Genomic DNA, 21,708 nt, shown 5'->3' on the forward strand with positions numbered 1-21,708 from the left:
TTCTTAGGTTTTGAATTACCTTTTAACCATAGATGATTGTTGAATCGGACCACCAAAGGAGTTGAGCCGCGAGCTGGACACGAACGGGACTCGAGCTGTCTGATGCTGTCGCGAACGAGGAAGAGGTCGCGTGCTAGAGCTGCTCTCGGGTCGCGAACGTCTGAGCTAGGATCAGGAACGCTTTGCATTGAAGCTGATCGGGGACGCGAGCTGGAACAGATGCGGGAACAAGAGACGCGATCGGGGTTTAGGGTTCGTCGGATCGTCGGCTAGGATTAGGGTTTTAGGGTTTTTCGATTTGGGTATTAGCTCAGGGATTTAGAATTTCGTGCTGATAACGTGTTATAAAAGTAATGGAAAAGTCTATCTTTATTCATAACATAGAGGTTCCTTATATAGGAGATTACACCGTCATAGATAAACGGAAAGATTATAAATCATAATTTTTTGGTTGTGAGTCATCCAGAATCTAACAATCTGGTTCAGTGTTCATATTTACGCTATGAGTATAAGTTTTAAATGCCAGTAATTATTATGGTTAACACATCACCATCGTACATATTCAGACGATATAGCTATAAGACAACGGTATCAACTGTATTTGCGCATTGTATAACTTACGAGTGTGTTTTATATTTCTCAAATGCTTATACTTTAGTGGTTGTGATTGAATTTCAACAAACGATCTTAGTTGGTTATTGTATTAATTTGGTTTTTGATCCCTAAAATCCGGAAAGAATGGGTTTGACATTGTTTGGAACAGGTCATACTATGAATTATTGGATTCTATATTACTATTAATGATTAGTTTCCAAGGGAAACGAAGATGAATGTGTTATGTGTCGATAAGCTAGCAGCATGTGAGATCCCCTAGACTATATCTGCGAAGTGATTTTTTCAGATGTCATTTTTACAATCAATTTCACAAAACAAATATGACATGTCTACTGAAATTGATGACATGTCTTATACCTTAATATGACATGGACAATTGCATTAATGTTAATTTATATTTTTTGTAAACTTTTTAAAATATAATAATAACTCATATATTACATTTAATATCAATTTATATTTTTAGAATTTTTTTAGAATATGGTAATAATTTATAAATCATCATTAAAATAAATATATTCAAATATGGCATTATAAATTTTGAAATATAATTTAATTATATATTTTTAAATTATACAATTTTATTACTAAAATTTTCAAAAATGTATACAATTTTTTTAGAAAATTATAAAAATTTAATCGTAAAATCATTATTTTCTTATATATCTACAAATTTTATAAATATTGTTTAATTTTAATTTTTGGTAATTATGCAACTTTTACAAATTATTTAATATATTTAATTAAAATAAATAGATAGAAAAATCTATCTAAGATTATAATTTCAAATATATACATGCATATTCTTAAATATAATTTTTATGTTTAATTAAATCAAATTTATATTAAAATATTGATACAAAAATGAAAATTTATAATAATAATAAAATTTTATTTTAAAATATAATTTATATTTATCTGTTAAAAAATATTTTAAATTTTTTTACCACCTAGTTTGTTTTAACAAAGAGTAGATGGGTTTTATATTCGAATTAAAGTATACCATTGAATCTAGCGAACGCAATTAAAAAGGGAAGGAAACAAGACAGGTTGGTGGTTGGTATAAATGTGCGTTGCCAGGTTTTAACACGGTTTTGTGTTGGTTTAAAGGTACCACCTAACCGGAGAGAACATGATATTGCGTTTTTGTGTCTTCTACAATATTCCTACGTGTAAATCTTTTTTTTTTTGGTAAAAACCTACGTGTGATCTGTCATCGAACTAATACTTTAGACGCATGCAGCATATATAATCCACACCTACTAGCATTGCATTGAATTTTTAGGGTTTATTTATTAATTAACTTCGTTTCTGTATACTTGTTTTTTGTTGGTGGAGATGTTCTACCTCGTTAAAAGAGCTACATTCCAAACAATTTTAAGATTATACGACAAAGATATAACAACGTAAACTATGTTTTCTTTAACTAGAAGGAAACTGGACCTTGGACTTAAATTTTCCTCTTGATCCATAACTAGACCAGCATGCGCTAATACTAACATGGTGTAAAACATTTCATCTGATTTTATACTAAGAGTTCAACAAAACCAGTCTTCATGCTTAAACTATAGACTACCATATCCACGGACCACGGTGGTATTATAATTTATATCTTGTAAATGAATTGAATTATAGTCTAGTCTGATTGATAATTTAAAATGTGTTTGTTGCATATTCATAGCTATCCGCAGTTGTCGTTAGTGATATTGAACTATTAAGTTTAGGTTTGTTTAGCTTTGAGCTATATCTCTTAGTCCCATTTTTGTTGTTGTCGTTCAATTAAACTATACCAAACTAAGCATCTTCATAACCGAATAACATTTTTTTGTTGGTTGAATTTATTATCAATAAAAGAGGAACGATAATGTACATTTTAAAAATATAAATCCAACAGATCAGCAACCTTACTTTGAGTCACCCATCTATCATTAAACAGACGAAGCTCAACATTGTATATAAACACCATAGCACACATTGATCTCTGCAAGTCTCCAACAATCATCAGATCACACAGAAGAAAAAGAGAAGAAGAAAGATTTTTTTTCTTGGAAATTTCCCAAGTTTCTTTTTTCTTCTACAATTTTTTTTGTGGGCATTTCCCAAAAATATCATTTTCCTTTTTGTTTCTAAATTTGCTTTTATATTTTATAAAAATGGGAAACTGTTTGAATGGAGGAAGCAACCTTAAAAGAATGGTTCAAGAAGAAGAAAAAGAAGTGAAGAAAGATTACAACAGAAAAGATAGGAAGGTGAAGATTGTTCTAAGGAGAGATGAGTTAGAGAAACTCATTCTCTTCCAGTTAAACGCCGGTGGTGACGTCCAAGGCAAAGGAGAAACAACTTTAGCTTCCTTCGGCGACTTTCTCAGGGAACTAGAGGCGGAGAGGTTTGCTGGAGAGGCTGCAGCAAAGGCTGCTGAGGAAGAGGAGGAGTCTCGCCGGAGATGTCGAAAATGGAGGCCTTCATTGGACAGAATCATTGAATGGCCTGAAGAAACACTTGCGTAATTACTTTTCTTAATCCTTTTATTTAGATCATTAAGCTTTTAATTTGTTTAAGATGGGATTTTTTTTGTGGGAGAATTTGTTTTTGCCTGTTTTTCCCTACCTTTTCCCGATGGATTATTTTTTTCACTTGAGAAATGTTTTGTTCTCAAAGTGAGATATATCTTCGGTGTTTTGAAACTGGCAGACGCTTATTTTACCACAGAAAAATCCCAAAGAAAAAAAGTACGAAACTATGTATTTTATTTTCGTCTTTCATGTATAACGTTCAATGTGTCAAGTGTTAAAACATAAATAAACTTGTGTTGCTTTGTCTTTATATATAATCGCAACCTGTTTTCATCAAACTTACACCCGTGACCAATGTGGTCAAGACTTTGTCGCTCAACGTCATGAAGATGTATTGACAACGTAACTCGATGTGGTTTATGCATTAAATACGTCTATAAACCAAATTAATTTCCTAACAAAAGGTATGACTTAGCGCCATCAAATACTAAATAGTGATGGTAGTTGATTGTCTTGTTTATTCAATGCTACACTTTGGCGTTTCTTCGAGACCTGCCCTACAACGATCAGTCGATCACCGCATAACTGTTATGAAAGTTGACTAATACGTACGTCTTTAAAACTAATATCATCAACATTCTATCTACTTCGGCAAAGTGCAAACTGCTATCAATGAGGACAGATCTATGTGCAAAAAAAAAGAGACGCAAATCTATGTGCAAAAAAAAGAGAGGACAGATCTATGTGCCTCGCTGGACATGTGGAAAACAAAAAGTAAATGAAAAATATAATCTTAATTACTATATACTTTTCTGTTGAAATCTTACTATATATCTTTTTTAATTACTATATACTTTTAAAGAGAATGTTAATTAATCAAGTTTCGCATGTATTTGATTAACCTTACAATCTTATATTGGATCAATTAGCTTTTTACTGTGAAAAATAATATATATATATTCTGGATCAGTTATAAATTACCTAAGATGTTAAAGTTGAATTAACAGTCGTTTTTATACCAAAAACTTGGCTTAAGCATTTTTTTTTCCACCGGATCTTAATCCAAAAGTACAATAGAACCAACCTCCGCCTCAAATTGTATTGATACCCATCATCAAGATAATCTAAGATTCAGATGATATGTTTCAATTCCATATTTGATTATTTAAATCTTCCCCAGTTCGTTCCTACTTATACAGCAGTATTATACTTTATGATACTATTATCTACGTGACAACAATAAAAGTAAACCCAAAACCTTGTTATATATGTGACAAGATATATATATACACACAATGACTTGATAGATATATTATTACTCTAAAACTACAAAACTTCGACGAATAAGTTTGAAACTAAAAGGAAAAAAAACTAAAAGTTATTCGATAACCAGCAGCCATTTCCTTTTTCTCTCATCATTACAACTTAGAAGCCACCACCACAACATCCAGTTGAAGCTGATGATTTGAAAAGTATGCAATCTGGTCCACTACATGCTCCAAATCCAAAACGCTGTCGTCTTTACATTTCGCTAGTAGTCTCTGAGCTTCCTGCTTGGTCATCTTGATCTTCACCCTCACTACTTCCTCCTTCCCTTCAACCTTATTCGAACCTTCTTTATCTTCCAGAGGCTTCTCCTCAGGTTCGAACTCATACCTCACTGGCTTGTTGGGCTCGAAAATCTTATTCTTCTCCAACTGAAACCTCACAACTTTACGTGGCTTCAAAGGCTTTGCCATCTCTTCATCTTCATCTTCGAACCTTAGGGATCTGTCAATCCTCTTGGCTCTTTGCAAGTAACGAGACTTTTTGATGGGTTCTACTGAACACTCTGATCCATTCAGAGGCGATGTTAAGTCGTCTTTGAAGATTGATTTTGCTTCTAGAACGCTCTCGTATCTTTCTTGAAGTCCGTTGAAGCATTTGGCTAATGAATCCATCATTTTTTTTTCCTATATTGATACAAAGGAGGGAAAGCTTTTGTGTTATCTTCTTGTTTTTTTTTGTAGAGTTGCAAGTTTATTTTTCTACATCTTACCTAATGAGAGACGAGAATATATATAGGCGACCAAGACTGTGATTTGACTAATAGGACACGTAATGGCGTGTGCTTTGGTGTAAAAGGAAGATGTAACTTTGCCGTGGGGGTACTAGAATTTATTCAGATTTGTTTTGTTTTACTGTGAGAAAAAAAAATGTAAGAAGCCTCTCTTACTTATTAATACAAAACAATTTATAACTTCATTAGTTCAGTTGACTGTCGATGTTGTTACGAGAAGATTAAGTTTACTTGAATTTGAGGGGTAAAATAAGTGGTTATGAATTTATTTATAGCGATCATATGAGTATACATGTCTGTCTGATCATGAGTTTGGAACAGTTAAATGAGTCATGGCCTAATGAAATTATGATAAACAAGCAAACGTAATATCATCATTAACTAGTCAAAAGCTTTATCATGACGTTAAAGGTTCCCCTCTTATGCGTCTGAAAAGGATATTAAGTAAATAATGTCACATTTCTCTTGTTATCAATCAATCACTATCAATGAGAAATATCATCAAATACCATTTGTTCTAATACATTTAAAAATACAAAATTTCCACAAACAAAAATGATGCCGTGCCACTAGGGGAGTTCTATATGAAATGGTCAATTTCTCCATTTTCAATTAGTTTAACTATAGTAGAAAGAAAAAAAACTCAGTAATACTAATCTAATATAGTAATATTTCAGTAACATCCACACACAGCTAACAAAACCTAACAAATATGAACACATGTGTTTGTCACAGATTCTTTATGTAAAATATTACTGAATAGTAGCTGATTACGATGTCCTGATAAATATAATCGCGTATGAAATTATATGGTATAGTTAATAGATCGACATCTAAAAGTATAAATAACAAAACATATTAGAAAATTCGTGTATATTTTATAACATTCATTACTACAATAGGGAATTTTATACGTAGAATTGTATATATTAGAGTAGAAGAAAAGAAACACATAGGTGGTTTAATTTTAGATAACGCGTTTTAAAGCTTTACGGATTTTTGGTGTTTGACGACCAACCACTTCAAAAGTTTTAGAGGTTGACCAAGTCATGGTTTTAAAGTTTCCCCATCAAACACTCATATGCTCATGTCTTGGGGAAAGCATCATATGCCATCGTACTATATACCCAAAAACACAAATCTGATAATATTATTCCAAGTTTTTTTTTTTAATTTTTTTTTTTTTTTTTTTTGTAAACTATATTATTCCAAGTTAAAAATGTTAGTGGGCTAGTGATGCAGTGTTCGATATTTTTTTTTTTTTTGTACTCCGAACCAAAACTTTCAAAAACAAATTCCAAATTAAATGAGATGATGGACCTCATAAAAACTAATAATATTATGTATAATTTTTTTATTAATCTGTGAGTATCTAAAACCTATGGAAAAATCGAAACTAATTTCTAAATAAAAATACAATACTCAGATAGATTTTTAATGTGAATATTTAAACGGATCGTAACAATGGACTCATCTCTGCCGTATAGATATGTAGCTATAAGATAGGGTAGTGAAATCATTTCGAATCCAGAGCTCACGTGCCACTAAACCACCATCACGTGTGGTTAATATTATTAGAAATTCACAGACGCAACCAAAAAAAATTAATCTATGGAAACTATAGCAAGAATATGTTTGATAACTTACAAAATGGTTACTTTCTGTCGCCTCTCTAGCTTCCTCCTTTACTTTCTGTCGCTTTAGTTTCACTCCAAGACTTCAGAATGGACCAGCTGATTCCATTGCAAAGGCATGTCTTTGTAATGGATTGACTGGGCCTCAAGACCCTCTTCAAACCTCTTTATGAATGAATGAATCCAGTTGAACAAAAAAAAAATATGTTTGATAACTTTGCCCAAAAAAGAAAAAGAATATGTTTGATAGCTTACAAAATGGTAAATTGGCAGGATGATCACGCGATTGGGCATGTTCTTACCAATCACACATTCACTCTGGGCATGTTCTTACCAATATCACCTTTTATATATATTTGTTGCAATTTAAATTCAGTGATTTTAAAATTCACAAAACCTCAATTTACTCCAGAGAAAGGAACATATTGGAATTCCGGTGACAAAGATAAATCAATGCAGTGTCGCTTAATTACACCACTGGTGAGTGGCCTACGGAAGAGTCGAGAGGAGTAGGAGGAACCTTACTCAAACATTGGGCGAACCGGAGAATACCGGAAAATAGAAAACATCGAAAGGGCTTATTAAATGGGCTGTAAACTTAAATGGGCTTAACTACAGCACAATGGCCCACGCTTGTAGAAACTTGAAAACTAAAGGCGAAGAAGGTTCGAAGAAGAAGAGAGATAAAAATTTCCAAAGACGCCGTCAACATTCTCCATTGGGCAACACACGAACGAACAAGAAGGGAACGATGAACGTCGTACATGGATTGAAGAGGATTCCTCGCATTAAGTTCCCTCAGCGTCACCTCAAACCTTCAGGTTTTGATCTCTCTCCTATGCTGCAGAGCAGAATCTATCTATCTCCTAGTTTCATGATTACCCGTGAATCAGATATGAGATTGTATCCATATTTGGCTTTTGATGTTATGTTCCCCGATCTGTTTCGTTCCGTGAAAATAACCCCCAATGATCCATCGATTTGCATGTATTTCTAGATTCTTAGATTGTTAGGACTTTAAATGGTTTAACCAAGAACAAGTTCGTTTATGATTTTGTGTAAGAAAACGGATTCGTCGCACACGATGTGTTTATGTCTTAAAATCAGCACTTGCTTTGTCCTTTTCGAAAGATATAGTTTCGTCTACCTCCTTTGCACAAAGATTTGTCTAGCATTTAATAAAAGAATAAATCAAGAGCTCTTCTTTTATCAGTACGTCCTTTTTTGTTTAAGCTTTGTGACATTGGGGGTATTAAAAGTTTTAACCTTTATGATAAAAATTACAGAGGGAACGAAGCAGGTGGAAAATGAAGCAGATACATTCTTCTTCTCCAACCTCAACACCCCAAAGACGACTATAGGCGGGAAGGCCTCGTTGCAGCCCAAGCGCACCCCTGTTTCAAACGAAGAGATGCAAGCTATTTTGGTACGTTACTTGTTGTTGTTGTTGTAAATGAAGTCTTTTTTTAGTTTGCTTACACATGTCTGAGGTTATTCTCCTAACTACTAAGTTTATCGATTAAAAAATTGAACATTGAGTTGATTTTTTTCTAACTTGTCCTTTTCTGCTCAATTTTTCACAGTTGGGAGGCTGCATCTGATCATAGAGATGGTGTGGACCTCTTCTCTTCCTCGCCATTCACAGAATATACTCACGAATCAAGATTTGGTTGATGTCACTGACACAATAAAACAGACTCAATTTGCAGTCTTTAAACCTTTTTACTTCTGTTATATACACTGATTGATTGCATTTTACTCCCTATTAATGATTTGGAATTCATGGATTTTTATATTACATTGCTGAATTTTATTCTAGAACCAGTCAGAAACTTTGAAGGTACGTTTACATATACATTTTAACAGTGAAAGCAAAGAGTAGAGAGTAGAGAGTAGAGAGTAGATTCAACTTATGGTGCTGCCTCCTTTTGCATCTGTTCAATAAGAGGCTCAAGAACACAAGACTTTGGATTCTTACCCGGTGGACCTTTCTCTCTTCTTTCAAGCTCCTCAAGCCTGAACGTTATCAGACGGTCCCAGTTCCCTCCTTCGAACAACACGCCAGCTTTCCCGTCCGTGATCCTCTGCACTATCCCACAGTACATGTGGTAAGGACTGTTCGAGTTCTTGACTATAGCTATCATCCCCGGCATGAGAAGCGGTAGCTCTGGAGCTCTCGGCTTCTTCTCCGTACCAATTGTTGACACAACATCACCGCTTCCTCGCTTCGTTGGTGGTGGTGGAGGTGGTGGGTTTTGTTCGATGAACGTTTTCAGTCCCTTCTCGCCGCCAGGAAAGCCTCCGGTGAGGCCCATCATCTCTTTCTCGAAACCGTCTTCAGGAACTTGGAAGGACAAGCTATTGTCGTCGCTCTCTTTCTTGGTCTGGTTTTCAGTGTCTGATGTCTCTTCCTCTATGTTCCTCTGGAGTTCCTTCTCGATGCCTTTCTCTCCGTTGCATAGTCCTCTTCCTCCTAGCACCTCCCATAGATTGAACTTACCCATGGCCTTTACTCGATGAACGTTTGATAGGTGCTTTGCAGGCGGGAAAACCGATCGGTTTGGAGTTGAAAAGAGATGGGTCCGGCCGAGAAACTTGGTGCCCCGAATGGTTGGTATAGTGATCGAAGAAGTCGCCATTATGAGAATTATTAGTTTAGAGGAAAGGAAAGATAGGAGGAAGAAGAAGAAGAAGGAAGAAGCGTGATCTGCTTTGTCATAAAGACCACATATCATGATTTCAGTTAGATGAGTTTCTATCTATTTCCCAACCTGATCCCGGTTACTGCCTAACCGGAAGGGTAGTAACATTTGGGCTTTCACATAAATTATAAAGTGGACCTTATTCGATTCTTTATTTCATTTATTATGGGCCTTGAATTAAAACATATTGCTATCTTTGTTTTGTTTTTCTATATATTATAAAAAAAAGACAGCAAGAAAAAGAATATAAAAAGGGTTGAGTTATTGCTAATTTGCTACAGAAATATATTTTCTACAACAAAAAAAAAAATAGAAATTTTAAAAAATAAAGCTGCAGATAAAAATTAAAGATAAAATCAGTTTTTACAATCCAACTAATCAGCCAAATCATTTGGTCAAGGACACTAAGGCCATCCGCATTGAGGGTTTTAAACCCAGGTTCACACGCTTCCCTTAACAAAAAAGATGAACTTAGGGTCTTGCAGGTTCAGCGTAAGCGGCGTAAGAGACGGGTTCACAACTATTTTGTGGGCCCCACGACGCGTGGCGGCCCGCGATTGGTTGGACTTTTTACTTTTTTTTTTTCTTTTTTTTTTCAAAAAATCAAACGAAAAAAAGAAAATAATAATAAAAAATTAAATTGGTGAACCCCTCCTAAGTTTCACTAATGCAGATGCCCCAACAATTGGCATCCCATTCTCTCAAATAATCATCATCATAGAATACTTTTGTATTAAGAACAGAAACAACAGTTTCGTGTTTCCCCTAATATATTTTCTTTTTTTGTTGGGTTTAACATTCACCTTCACCTTCTCCTTGGATTAGGTATAGCTGTAAGTTATCGATTTTTGTTCGAGGTAACTTGTTAGCACATAAATATTGCTAAACAAGTGGAAACTTTGAGTTCCAGCTGATATCATTAGTATTTTGTGGGTGCTTTTGTTTAGAGCAGGTCTCGCAGAAAACTGAACAGAGCAGCACTTATGTTGAATTTGTTCACTCTTCTTCGTCTGCCTTGGGTTTCACATGGTCAAGAGAATGTTCCCTCCCTTCTCACACCTTTCTTCATTCCTTGTTTTTGATTCATGAGAATAGTTTCTCCTAATCATACTTATTGGTAGGTAGAGCTATGAGAAGCAGAGTTAGAATTACTTTAATCAGAACTTTCTGACTTATAAGAAAGAGAGAATCTTACCTCAAAGCACAGTAACTCATTTGCTCCAAAACTGTTTCCCATACTCTTATAAAAAAAACTGTTACATCTCAATTTTTTTCTTTCTTATCTACTCCTTGCATAGGTTGGAACATGTGGATGAAGTCTTGCGCTCTGCTCGTTTATCTGGCTATTGTATATCTGAAGTGTAGGGTCTTACTCCACAACACTTCCTATTGATCCGTAGTGTATATTTTATTTACATATTATCTCCCCTTTGTTAACTTCAGCGTTGGGCAGCTCTCCCGAGTCTCGGGTGAACCACCTCCATTAGACAATGCAGAAGTAGAAGACTGGCTTCCTCGGTTTGTCGTCCTTCAAGCCGCTTGTCTTTTCTTCTATTTATTATCAGCAGGTAAGTTAAGTTTCACTTCTTTAGAATTTTTGTTTCAAATGTGTATTCTTCTTGTTAGTGTTTCTTGAAACTCTCCAATATTGTAGATTTGAGCCCTCAAGATTCAATATTGCTAGCGGATATTGTTGAAGTTGGTTCGTTACCAAGCTACACACAAGAGAGTTCGATAGTTCGATGAAAGCCATCATTGCTTTTATATCTTAACCCGTCAAGGTCTACGATTCCAGTGCTCAAGCGCTTCTAAATCACAGGTGAACCAAGATATGTACATCTTTACAGTTAACACACATGTTCTTTTTTGAGAGATCATGCAACATTTGTTTTTTTTTGGTATCATATTATGTTGTTGCTTTGTAACTTTGTGTGAAAATAGTTGTGTCACGCCATTCACGTGTTTAGTTTGATGCTTTTCTTGTTATCTCTCTCTTGATTCCATCTGATTTAGCAGCTAAAGACTGGAATATATTCGTTTCTTGAATAGGGCAATGAATCTTGTTGCAAAAAAAGAAGTGTATACAAATGGCAATAAATCCTGCTCCAATTAAACCATAAACCGGTTCGACCAGATCCGATTTGATCGAAGTGTATGCATGCTTTGTATAAAAACCTCCAACAGGGTTCACATTCTCTGTTCCTAAATACTAACACATCACTCTTCTTGTCAGCCTTGTTGCCTCGTACACTCAAGAGATGAGCTCCCAAATCTGCAGATCAGCTACTAGGGCAGCAAGGTCTCTTCTTTCTTCATCTAAGAACACTCATTTCTTCTCCGGTACGTTAACTTCTGCATCTATTTATTATTCTTAAAATATGGACAAAAACATATTAATTAACATTTTGAGGCTAAACACATTATTATTGTTTTCAGAAGGCAGGGCCATTGGTGCAGCAACATTGGTCTATGCGTCTGGAAAAGTCCCTCAGTATGCGTCCAACTTTCGACAATCGGGTTCCACCTTTGCCTCTAAGAGCTGGATCACCGGTCTCCTCGCTCTTCCTACCGCAGGTTAATTTTACATACATACACGTTGTCTCTGTACATTCTATAATTAAGACATACACTCAAATTTTCACTTTGGTAACATAGTTACTCAAATATAGCTAGGCGACACTAAAAATGATGTTTAAGGACATCTCCAACCCTACTCCATTTTTGACTCCAAACTCAATTTTGGAGTCAAATCTTCTCCAGCCCAAAATGCAGTAATGACTAGGATTACTCCATATCCATTTTAGAGTCTTTTAATGTTTTTCTATTTATGAAATAGTCCTTTTAATCTTTAATGTTTTTATTTCATAATTAAAATAATATAATACTCCGCAAAAGATTATTTAATAGTTTACATAAAATATGCATAAACTCATAAAAGTCAAAACTAAGAATAAATAATATAAAATAAATATAATATAAATAAATAATTTAATAATTAATTCGGTAAATTGTTTTTGAAACTACTGAATCGGTGAAGTATTATTCAAACGGAATAGATGAGTTTTTAATCTTATGGGTCAAAATATTGATTGATAACATTGTACTTGTTGAACTTGATATATGCACAAACAATGGGACTCAATACATAATTCAAATTACAAAACAAAACTTTGTTTTTTCTTTATGTTCTTTTAATGCATATAAATATTTTTGAATTAGGAAAATTGCATATGATAAAAACTGCACAAATTGAAATTGGAAGATATGTAGTTGTATTTTTAATGATAAATATTCAATTCAAATAAAATATATTATTATGGAAATTTTGTAAACATAAAATAGTTGTGTTAATTGTTAAATTTTTATAAGTTGAAAGTACTACTAACAATTATTTACTAAATAAAAGAATATTTTTTTTGGGAGTAAAAAATGGAGTAATACATTGGAGTCAACCCGATTTTGGAGTAACACCATTTTGGAGTAAAATTTGGATTTTAATACATTGGAGATGCTCTGAAAACTTATATCTTATAAACTGTTTAGATTTGTTTGTTTCTAATCATGTTTTACGTAGATTTTTATATGTACCCTTGCTTTCTTTGCATGGTTTCTGTGTATAGCCTTCATGCTCCAAGATCAGGAAGTCCATGCTGCTGAGGTAATATATCAACATCTTTCTCTTAGGTTAATTATCTCTTTTTTTTTTGTTTAATTAGATTTATCATTTATCTGTGTTCAACCAGATGGAACGCACTTTCATCGCTATCAAACCTGATGGAGTGCAGCGAGGACTGGTAAAATATAGATAGACCCTGAGTTCTTTGCTTTTGTATTCCTTTTTGGGTCTTAAGTACGGCAAAATGCTAAAAAGAAACAATTCTTAGTAAATCTTGCTGCTCACGTCACCAGATATCAGAAATCATTACCCGGTTTGAACGCAAAGGATTCAAGCTTGTTGGTCTCAAAATCATGGTTCCTTCAAAGGGCTTCGCGCAGCAACATTACCACGGTGCAAAGGAAAGACCTTTCTTCAACGGCTTGTGCGACTTCATTAGCTCAGGCCCTGTTGTTGCCATGGTAATTTAAAATAAGCAACTCACTCAAAACTTTGAAAACCATAAACCGATTTTCTTGGTTTCTCATCCGAAAACATTGAGCTTGGTTTTAAGGTCTGGGAAGGCGAAGGAGTGATTAGATATGGACGTAAACTGATTGGAGCCACTGATCCTAAAAAATCTGAACCTGGAACCATCCGAGGTGATCTTGCTGTTGTTGTTGCAAGGTACAATATTGGCTACTTTCTTGCATTGTATTTTAGTATATGAAACATGTTTGGTTCATATTTGTTCATAGGTTAATAGATTTGGCTGTGTTTGTTATATTGGGACGATTGCAGGAACATAATCCATGGAAGTGACGGACCAGAGACAGCTAAAGACGAGATTAGTCTGTGGTTTAAGCCTGAAGAACTCGTTTCTTACACCAACAATGCTGAGAAGTGGATCTACGGCCAGAACTAAAACTAGTCTCACCTCCCTCTCTCTTTTTGAGCCGTTAGATAAAACAAAAAAAAACAAAAATGTCATCAGAAATAAATAATTTTACTGTCTGTTAATCATCTGTAAAACAATAAAAGCGATAATCACCCGTTTTACTGCGTTAAATGGTGTTCGTTTATGAACCAATAATATAATGCCACGTGGAGTTCCGAAACTCTTTGATACGGACTGGTTAATATAATTTTATCGTGGAATCCGCCGACCTCATATAAAACAGGTAAAAATATAACAGAGCGGACGAGTTGACTCGGTATCTGTTCAGGAAGAAGACTCATAAGCTTCGTTTCGTCGTCTTCTCCGTATCTCTGATCGCTTTCGCTTTTACTTCATAGACGGTAAAGCGTCTTCGTCTTCTTACTGTTTATCCTCCGTTCTTCACGAGACTTCAGAATTTCGATTTTTGGTTGTTTGATTCGTAGTCCTAGTCTTTGCGCAATCGAATTGTAAATTAGGGTTTATGTAGTCGAATTGTGATTAATCACTCAGGCGCTGTGTAAAATTCATTTCCATGTGTAGATTAGGGTTTGTATCTTAGCTGCGATTTGTTTGATTCCTTTTGAATGAATTTGCGATTGTTAGTGCAGATGGAGACTGAGACACAACTTGTGGCTGATCCCATTGCTCTCAACGAAAAGAAGGTTGCCATGGCTTTAGGTTGGTTTATGTCTTATCTTTATGCCATTCTACTAGCTTTCTCTTTCGTCTGTTGCTCTCATGATAATATCTCTATATCTTCTTGGTTCAGATGATCTCATCAAGTTGTCAAAGAGAAACACCAAAGGGAACAAGGGCAGAAGTTCAAGGAGACCCAAGGTAGAAACTTTCGTCTAGTTTTTTAAGCTTACATGTTTCATTTAGCTGGTCTTGGAATGTAATTTTTGTCTTTTATGCGCAGAACAAAAACCGAAACTTTAATGGTGCTGCGAGAAATGGTAATCCCTCTAAAGAGAAGCATTACGTGAACTCACTTTCTGGAGTTAGACAGGTTAGCTATGGACTGTGCCCAGCTGATCTGTTTTCTTGGCTTCTTTTGTCTTATCTTTTGAAGATTGGTGTTCCTTTGTTTTAATCTCATAATTCTCAGGGTGCTGTTGAGAAGAGAAGGTCTAACTTCAAGGGAAATCAGTTTCCTATTGCAACAAACGTTGCTTGTAAAGCTGCTACTGTTGCTCCACTCCGTGTCCGTAGAAGAGCTTTCAATGCTGGAAGGATGGCTAGTGCAAATCAGTCAAGGTCTAGTCGCTGGATCATTCTCTGAGCTATTTGTTAATCTGGCGTGGTTATAAATAATTTCTTCAATTGTTTGTGCTTCACAGAAGCTTCTGTTCTAAGTCCCTTCCTGGTCGCTACTTGGTCATGATATTGATGATTGCATGAGTGTGGTTCAGAATAATAATCCATTTATGTAGATGAGTTTATGATGGTACTTGGGGGAGTCGGTGAACATTTTTATTTGGGTAGAGGATTTGAGGTAAAGAAGAACAAACTGAAGAACCTTAAGTTTGGCTTCATCTTTTCTAGAGAGCAGAGAGTAGCCACTGGCTAGGGTGTTTTGTCTCCAGACTGGTTTAGCCTTTGATATTCCCTCAGTTGTTAGGATGTGGCTAGGTTGGGTATGAATTTCGGTTGCTTGAAGTTGGTGTTTATTGTCAGATTAACAAGTTGGACAGTCTGCTACCCTACTTGACCTTTGATATGACCTCAGTGGCTTCATGAAACTCTTTTTTCATTCATACCAGTCTCCTAGGTGTTATGTCTCATCGTCTTCCTGCATCCTGAAGAATATAGATTTAGCTCTCTGTGGTTGTGACAGTGAATTGGTAGATGTCAGTTACGGTGAAAATTCAGAAGATTTAGACTTCCGAATGTTCATCAATATACATCTCAGTGTTACATGGCTGCGTCATCTCTTGGGCTTTATGATTTGTCTTTGATAAGTTGATTTGTTGGGACATAGGTCATCTCTTGGTGGGTTGATCTGGAAATACCTCAAAGAGCTTGCACTTTTTCTGAGTAGTTTCTTCGAAATGGGAGTTGTGTTGATGTCTGGGGAGCCTCTAAGACTGGGAAGTGAAGTGTTGCATTGCTTAGTATAAAATGGATATTTGCCATGTGCTGCTTGGATTTCGCCTTAGATCCTTCTGTTGTATCAGATCATTTTTATCTGTTGGTGCCACTTGCCAGTTACCGGCTGTTTCTTCAAGCTGTCCTGTAAGGTTCTCTCTATTGTCTTCTCGGTTCTCAGCAATCATTCTTCTTTTTTTTTTTTTTTTAAATGCAGGCTCCTTGCTCCACCAGTCCAGAGTAGATCTAGATTCATCACAAAGGTAAATCCTTCATTGATGTATGTTATTCAGACCTACTTATTAGGTCTCTTCTTTGGAGTAGTTTTCCTTGTGGCTATGTTTGTGGGGGCCCTGAGATATATTCAGAGAAGTGCTTTCTGTGTCTATGGTAATAACTGCCTTCTAATGGTAGAGATAAACTATAAATGGTCTTTAGATCGATTATGGGTTTGTGAATTTTGAACTATGCAATGAAACGGTGGTGGGTAGGATATGTGTAAGTTTTGTTAGTAATTTGATCTGATAAACGCATATCATGGTTTGTTATAATGAGCGCGATGACTAAATCTTTCCCAACTTCTTTGATATTAATGTCCAAGAACTTGAAATAATAAATGTTTTGGAGAGCTAATAAAATTGATCTTTGTCCGCAGAGGCATGAGATGGATCAGAAAGTAGAAAATGGAGGAGGGAAGTGGAAGACACTAGACTCTCGGTTTGCAATCATGAAAGAGCAGAGGAAGAATAGTTCGTGCAACAATGGCGTTGGACTGCATGTTCCAAGGTTGCCACCATGGGCTAGAGCCAGAAGATTTTAGTTACTAAGCAAACCACAAAGCATTTATACGCGCTCCCTACACTCTTAGATTTTGTCTTTGGGATTTATATTCTTGTTAAGCACACCAGATAATGCAGTTCCTTTGTGACTTGCTTACATATCTTTTCAAAATGCATCCAAGATATAAATAAATATCGTTTGAAATCTTTGAATGTTCGGTGTATTTGATTGAAGCTAGTCAACATTGGGTTTCTGGTGCAAGGCACGGGTTGGATCACATGTATGTTTCGTCCATAGAACGCTTCTCTAAACTACTGGTTAGAATTGCTGTTTGACATATATTTTTTCTTTTTTTGTAAGATCTGTTTGACATATTTTGTTCATCAATTCGGGGGTGTAGCTCATATGGTAGAGCGCTCGCTTCGCATGCAAGAGGCACGGGGTTCGATTCCCCGCACCTCCAGGCCTTTGTATTTTCCGCTCACTGTTTTGGACTTTTAGTTGTCCTCAGTTAATTCAGGCGAAAGAAATGGCTAACTTATCTCTCTTCCTACTTTTCTTTATTTCGAAGATGTTAAACAAAATAATAAACTAACATGTTAAGTAAATATTGCCTACTAGTATTATCTTCTTGCTATGCACAGTTAAATTCCTATTTTCTAAATTATTTGTTCATAAACTTATAATGATTATTAAAATAAATTATTGTTTTATTCACATATTTTCTAAATATGGACAACACATTGATATACATAAATTTAGAAATTCATGCAATAAGTTTTTGTGGTTCTGTTTTGAAAAATGAATACCTCTTACATGTTGGAAAACTTGTTTTTGTTAAAAGTTTAAGATATATAGTATACCAAGCTACCAACAGACAAAATATGGTATAACTATTATATTTAATATATTTGTTTGTAATTTTGTATAAATATAAGTCCCTTCATGTATACCATAATAATTATAAAATAATAGAACTATTGACCAAAAAGAAACAATAAAATTATGATAATTTCTGAAAAACTACAATTCAATTAAAAATAAATATCAACATAAATATAAAAAGGCAAATAGCGATATTAAAATTACCATGAAAAAACTGAGTTATATAAGCTTTAATTTTAGGGGAATTAGATTCCATATACATAGGGGAAAAGAAAATTAATGTTATAACTATAACAACAACTTGGTTATGATATTTTAAATATTTTATGTAATAAGACATTTTTTACTCTCAGACATTCACGACAATTGATCACTTGCATGTATTTTTGTTTTTTTTCCTTCCCCTTCTCATTTTATCTGATATGCATCTTTCTAATTAAATATAAGTCATTCAAATAATTATGCTACTAAAAATGTATACATTTTTCTGTATATGCTGTAATTTAAATTTTTTTAAATGGACATATATTTCTCATAAAATTATAGTCTATCTTTTTCATAGTTCGTTTTGTTGTGTGATATTCTATAAAACACATAGAATAGAAACATAATTTTATAATAAATGACAATATGTTAACATTATAATATGTGTAATTTCTTGACAATTTTATTACCTTGAAATTTCTTATCTCAAACTTTACTATATACAAAGAACAACACATCTCAGGTGAAATACACAAAAAAAATTTGTAACAATTACTGTACTTGCTGAATAGGACAAATCTCCAAAATAGCACATTTCTAAGTTTAGATCACAAAAATAGCGCTCAAAAACTAAAATGACCAAAATAGCACCATTCTAAATTTATCCTTTGAAAATTTTAATTTTTTTAATTTTCAAAATTTGAAATCTTATCCCCAAAACCTCATTTCTCAACTCTAAACCCTAAACCCTAAACTATAAACCCTAAACTCTAAACCCTAAACCCTAAACCCTAAACCCTAAACTCTAAATCATAAACCCCACCCTTTAACTCTAAACCCTAAGTTTGTGACTTTTGATAAAACATTAAGTGCTATTTTTGTGACTTTTGACCTTGAGTGCTAGTTTAGGAACAAAAACTTGATTTAGTGTTATTTTTGTCTTTTTCTCTACTGAATATACTATAATATTTTATGAACATAGTATAGAACGTTAAAATCTTCGTCTTCCTCCGCCTCATTCTCCTTCTTTCTCATCCTTCTCATCTTCCTCTTTCATCCTCCTCCTCCGACGATCTCCTCCCACCTCGTCCTTCTCCTTCTTTTCCTTCTCCTCTAAATAGTATACAATATATAGATCGATGTATACTATTCCTCTTTACAAATAGTATAGTTTTATTTTTTGTTTTGAGTATACACAATAGACGCGCCGTTAATGAGAAAGTGGTCCAACTTTGCTTACAATTGTCACATCAAAGAGGAAACACTGTAGAATGGGTATATTCTTCATTTGTGAACCCCTTATGAATATCCAGCAAATTGACCCTTAATTTTATCTCTTTGTTATATAAGAAATGGCTACAAAGCTAATTTTCATTTTTTTACCGATTTTAGATACCATTATTTCAAATATAAATGTGTTTATCTTATTCCACAAAAAAAGTTCTTTCATGTTGAGAATAACTTCAAAATCTGATGGTAATTTCGTGAAGAGAAGTCTGGTTTTCCATCCATCCTTTTGTTAAAATTAATCTGCAAAATATAGAAATGTTCTAAGAGCAATAGTAGAATAACTCGTTACTACACTCAATACAAAGTAAAACTAAAAACGAACAAAACAATTGAGAGAAGAAAAAGACAAAGACAAAATATTAGAAAAAAATATAGTTGATTGAATGTTATATAGGAGATGGAGCAGTTGATATTGGGAGTTACTGATCTTTATAATCGAACGTGTTCATATTACTTTTGATAGTCTAAGAAAATATAGGAACTTGTTTTTTTTCTTTTACAGTTTGAAAAATATTAGAAATCATTAGAACGTGTTTTAATCTGGATTTTCTTAATTTTTAATTCTTTAAATTTTTTTTAAAATAATTACATTTGTCAAAATCTAATTGCTCAAGTTACTTGTGCTTTAGTATATAAAGGATTCCAAAAACTAAACCAGAAAATATATTTACGTTTGCTAACTCTTTTCACTTCCCACTTTTCTTTATATCAAAGATGTTAAGAAAACCATAAATAATTAGATAAATATTTAGATATTCCAAAAATTTAACCAAAACAAAAATTAATTAAACAAAATGTTAATTATACATTAAATATTCTGGTCCAGGGCCCTAAGTACCATCGAGAAGCGGCTAAAGATTTCGACCCAACACCATCATATATATACTTATCTTTTGAATCTGTCTTTACGATCATTTAATGGTCCAAAAACTCCAAACTGTTCTTTTGTTTTCAGTTTGACCTAATCCACTTTATTTTCAGATTTGGCTCAATATTTGTAAGCGCCATTACGCTATCTTCCTTGTCGTTTGTATATCGATCGTTTCATATGGCGGCCCACAAATTATATTACATATATATCGTTTTCATATTGTACACGTTGGTCATTCGTATTTGATGTTTGGGACAGCTTCAAAACCACATAATACCAAATAAACCTCCTGAACATTGAAAATGAAATTAGTATAGTTTATCTTATGAACCCACGTTAGTCATTTTGACGCATCTTCACAATATGGGTCGGCTACTGGGTCACTCCTTTTGTTCTTGACTTTTATCCTTATCTAGTTTTTGTTTTCCACAGTTGTTTAATTTGGAACGTCACTTGATTCGACAAGCTGAGTTACAGAAGCGAGACACACAAATTAAAACTTCTCTACGATGGTCATTGTTGGTAGCTTGATTTATTTAGTTTTCTTAAAAAATCAAACCAAGACTTATCCATAAAATGCTAATTCAAATCGATCACGTCCACGTTATATCATAAAATTCTGACTCAGTTAGCTGATACTATATTCTAGTTAATTTACTTTCATAGTAAAAAGTAAGTGTTTTCAACCTAAATTACATACTCATCTATCTCTACCTATCTGTTGGTTTACTTGGAATATTCACGAGAAATGTATGAAAACCATAACTGAAAAGGTGTTAAAAGAAAATATTATACGTTTCGTGGATGACTCTCAAGTCACGGAAAGTCCTTGGTGGAGTCGATGTCAACGGTGCCACCCATATGTATGATATGATAACAATAAGATTTGCATTTGCTTATAAATAATCCGATGTGCCTAACTTATCGTAAAAATGGATCAACTAATATGTTTTTGTTATGAAACTAGACTGTGGATGGCTCATAAAATCTTTCCATTTATCTATGACGGTGTAATCTTATATATAAGGAACCTCTATGTTATGAATAAAGAGAGACTTTTTCATTACTTTTATAACACGTTATCACCACGAAACTCTAAATCTCTAAGCTAATACCCAAATCGAAAAACCCTAAAACCCTAACCCTAGCCGGCGATCCGACGAACCCTAAACCCCGATCGCGTCTCTTGTTCCCGCATCTGTTCCAGCTCGCGTCCCGATCAGCTTCAGCCAAGGCGTTCCTGATCCTAGCTCAGACGTTCCCGATCAAGCAACAAAGGACGTCCGTGATCCGATAACGACTCGATCCATTCCAGCTCGCGTCCCGTTCGTGTCCAGCTCGCGGCTCAAATCCTTTGGTGGTTCGATTCAACAATCATCTAAGGTTAAAAGGTAATTCAAAACCTAAGAACCCATAATCGAACATGGATTGATTGATAAAGAATGAAACCCTAAAACCCTAATCTTTATGAATAAAAACCATTGGGTAATAGATCAAAAATCCTAATTGAGTAAATCGAAGCTCTAAAAGTT

At 34.3% G+C, this 21,708-nt stretch overlaps 6 protein-coding genes and 1 non-coding gene across 10 annotated transcripts; 5 read left to right on the forward strand and 2 right to left on the reverse strand.

Moving 5' to 3' along the window:
- Positions 1-2,528: 2,528 nt before the first annotated feature.
- LOC106344708 lies at positions 2,529-3,445 on the forward strand. The gene has a single exon (XM_013784029.1). The coding sequence runs from the start codon at positions 2,769-2,771 to the stop codon at positions 3,120-3,122; it is 354 nt and encodes a 117-aa protein (XP_013639483.1). The 5' UTR covers positions 2,529-2,768; the 3' UTR covers positions 3,123-3,445.
- An 824-nt stretch (positions 3,446-4,269) lies between these two features.
- On the reverse strand, positions 4,270-5,168 carry LOC106343050. Its single transcript, XM_013782172.1, has one exon. The coding sequence runs from the start codon at positions 5,069-5,071 to the stop codon at positions 4,547-4,549; it is 525 nt and encodes a 174-aa protein (XP_013637626.1). The 5' UTR covers positions 5,072-5,168; the 3' UTR covers positions 4,270-4,546.
- A 2,331-nt stretch (positions 5,169-7,499) lies between these two features.
- LOC106305548 lies at positions 7,500-8,619 on the forward strand. The gene is made up of 3 exons (XM_013741942.1): positions 7,500-7,642; positions 8,108-8,247; positions 8,405-8,619. The coding sequence occupies exons 1-3, from the start codon at positions 7,573-7,575 to the stop codon at positions 8,420-8,422; spliced, it is 228 nt and encodes a 75-aa protein (XP_013597396.1). The 5' UTR covers positions 7,500-7,572; the 3' UTR covers positions 8,423-8,619.
- On the reverse strand, positions 8,558-9,560 carry LOC106305453 (NAD(P)H-quinone oxidoreductase subunit S, chloroplastic). The gene is made up of 2 exons (XM_013741851.1): positions 8,727-9,560; positions 8,558-8,680 (listed from the first exon to the last, which is right to left on the reverse strand). Exon 1 carries the CDS (start codon positions 9,554-9,556, stop codon positions 8,732-8,734), a length of 825 nt encoding a protein of 274 aa, XP_013597305.1. The 5' UTR covers positions 9,557-9,560; the 3' UTR covers positions 8,558-8,680; positions 8,727-8,731.
- A 791-nt stretch (positions 9,561-10,351) lies between these two features.
- Positions 10,352-14,228, forward strand: LOC106311831 (nucleoside diphosphate kinase IV, chloroplastic/mitochondrial). Of its 2 annotated transcripts, XM_013749137.1 has the most exons (13): positions 10,352-10,380; positions 10,476-10,552; positions 10,822-10,884; positions 10,967-11,091; positions 11,178-11,342; positions 11,573-11,673; positions 11,757-11,863; positions 11,960-12,097; positions 13,144-13,181; positions 13,267-13,317; positions 13,433-13,600; positions 13,693-13,805; positions 13,920-14,228. In XM_013749137.1, the coding sequence occupies exons 7-13, from the start codon at positions 11,782-11,784 to the stop codon at positions 14,041-14,043; spliced, it is 714 nt and encodes a 237-aa protein (XP_013604591.1). In that variant the 5' UTR covers positions 10,352-10,380; positions 10,476-10,552; positions 10,822-10,884; positions 10,967-11,091; positions 11,178-11,342; positions 11,573-11,673; positions 11,757-11,781; the 3' UTR covers positions 14,044-14,228. The 2 variants fall into 2 exon arrangements, with proteins under 2 accessions (XP_013604591.1, XP_013604600.1); XM_013749146.1 differs by lacking the exons at positions 10,352-10,380; positions 10,476-10,552; positions 10,822-10,884; positions 10,967-11,091 and having other exon boundaries at positions 11,152-11,342.
- A 20-nt stretch (positions 14,229-14,248) lies between these two features.
- LOC106311843 lies at positions 14,249-17,132 on the forward strand. Of its 3 annotated transcripts, XR_001264118.1 has the most exons (8): positions 14,249-14,417; positions 14,667-14,736; positions 14,828-14,895; positions 14,978-15,067; positions 15,167-15,315; positions 16,040-16,293; positions 16,364-16,409; positions 16,802-16,998. XR_001264118.1 is itself a non-coding variant. In XM_013749158.1 (7 exons), exons 2-7 carry the CDS (start codon positions 14,667-14,669, stop codon positions 16,964-16,966), a joined length of 588 nt encoding a protein of 195 aa, XP_013604612.1. In that variant the 5' UTR covers positions 14,254-14,417; the 3' UTR covers positions 16,967-17,132. The 3 variants fall into 3 exon arrangements, 1 of the variants encoding a protein (XP_013604612.1); XR_001264117.1 differs by having other exon boundaries at positions 16,040-16,409; positions 16,802-17,132; XM_013749158.1 differs by lacking the exon at positions 16,040-16,293 and having other exon boundaries at positions 14,254-14,417; positions 16,802-17,132.
- Positions 17,133-17,316: 184 nt separating this feature from the next.
- Positions 17,317-17,389, forward strand: TRNAA-CGC. The gene has a single exon. It is a non-coding gene; the product is annotated as a tRNA-Ala (tRNA).
- The last annotated feature ends 4,319 nt before the right edge of the window (positions 17,390-21,708 follow it).

Source organism: Brassica oleracea, chromosome C1 (assembly GCF_000695525.1).
Source record: "Brassica oleracea var. oleracea cultivar TO1000 chromosome C1, BOL, whole genome shotgun sequence".
Taxonomy (NCBI): Eukaryota; Viridiplantae; Streptophyta; class Magnoliopsida; order Brassicales; family Brassicaceae; genus Brassica; species Brassica oleracea.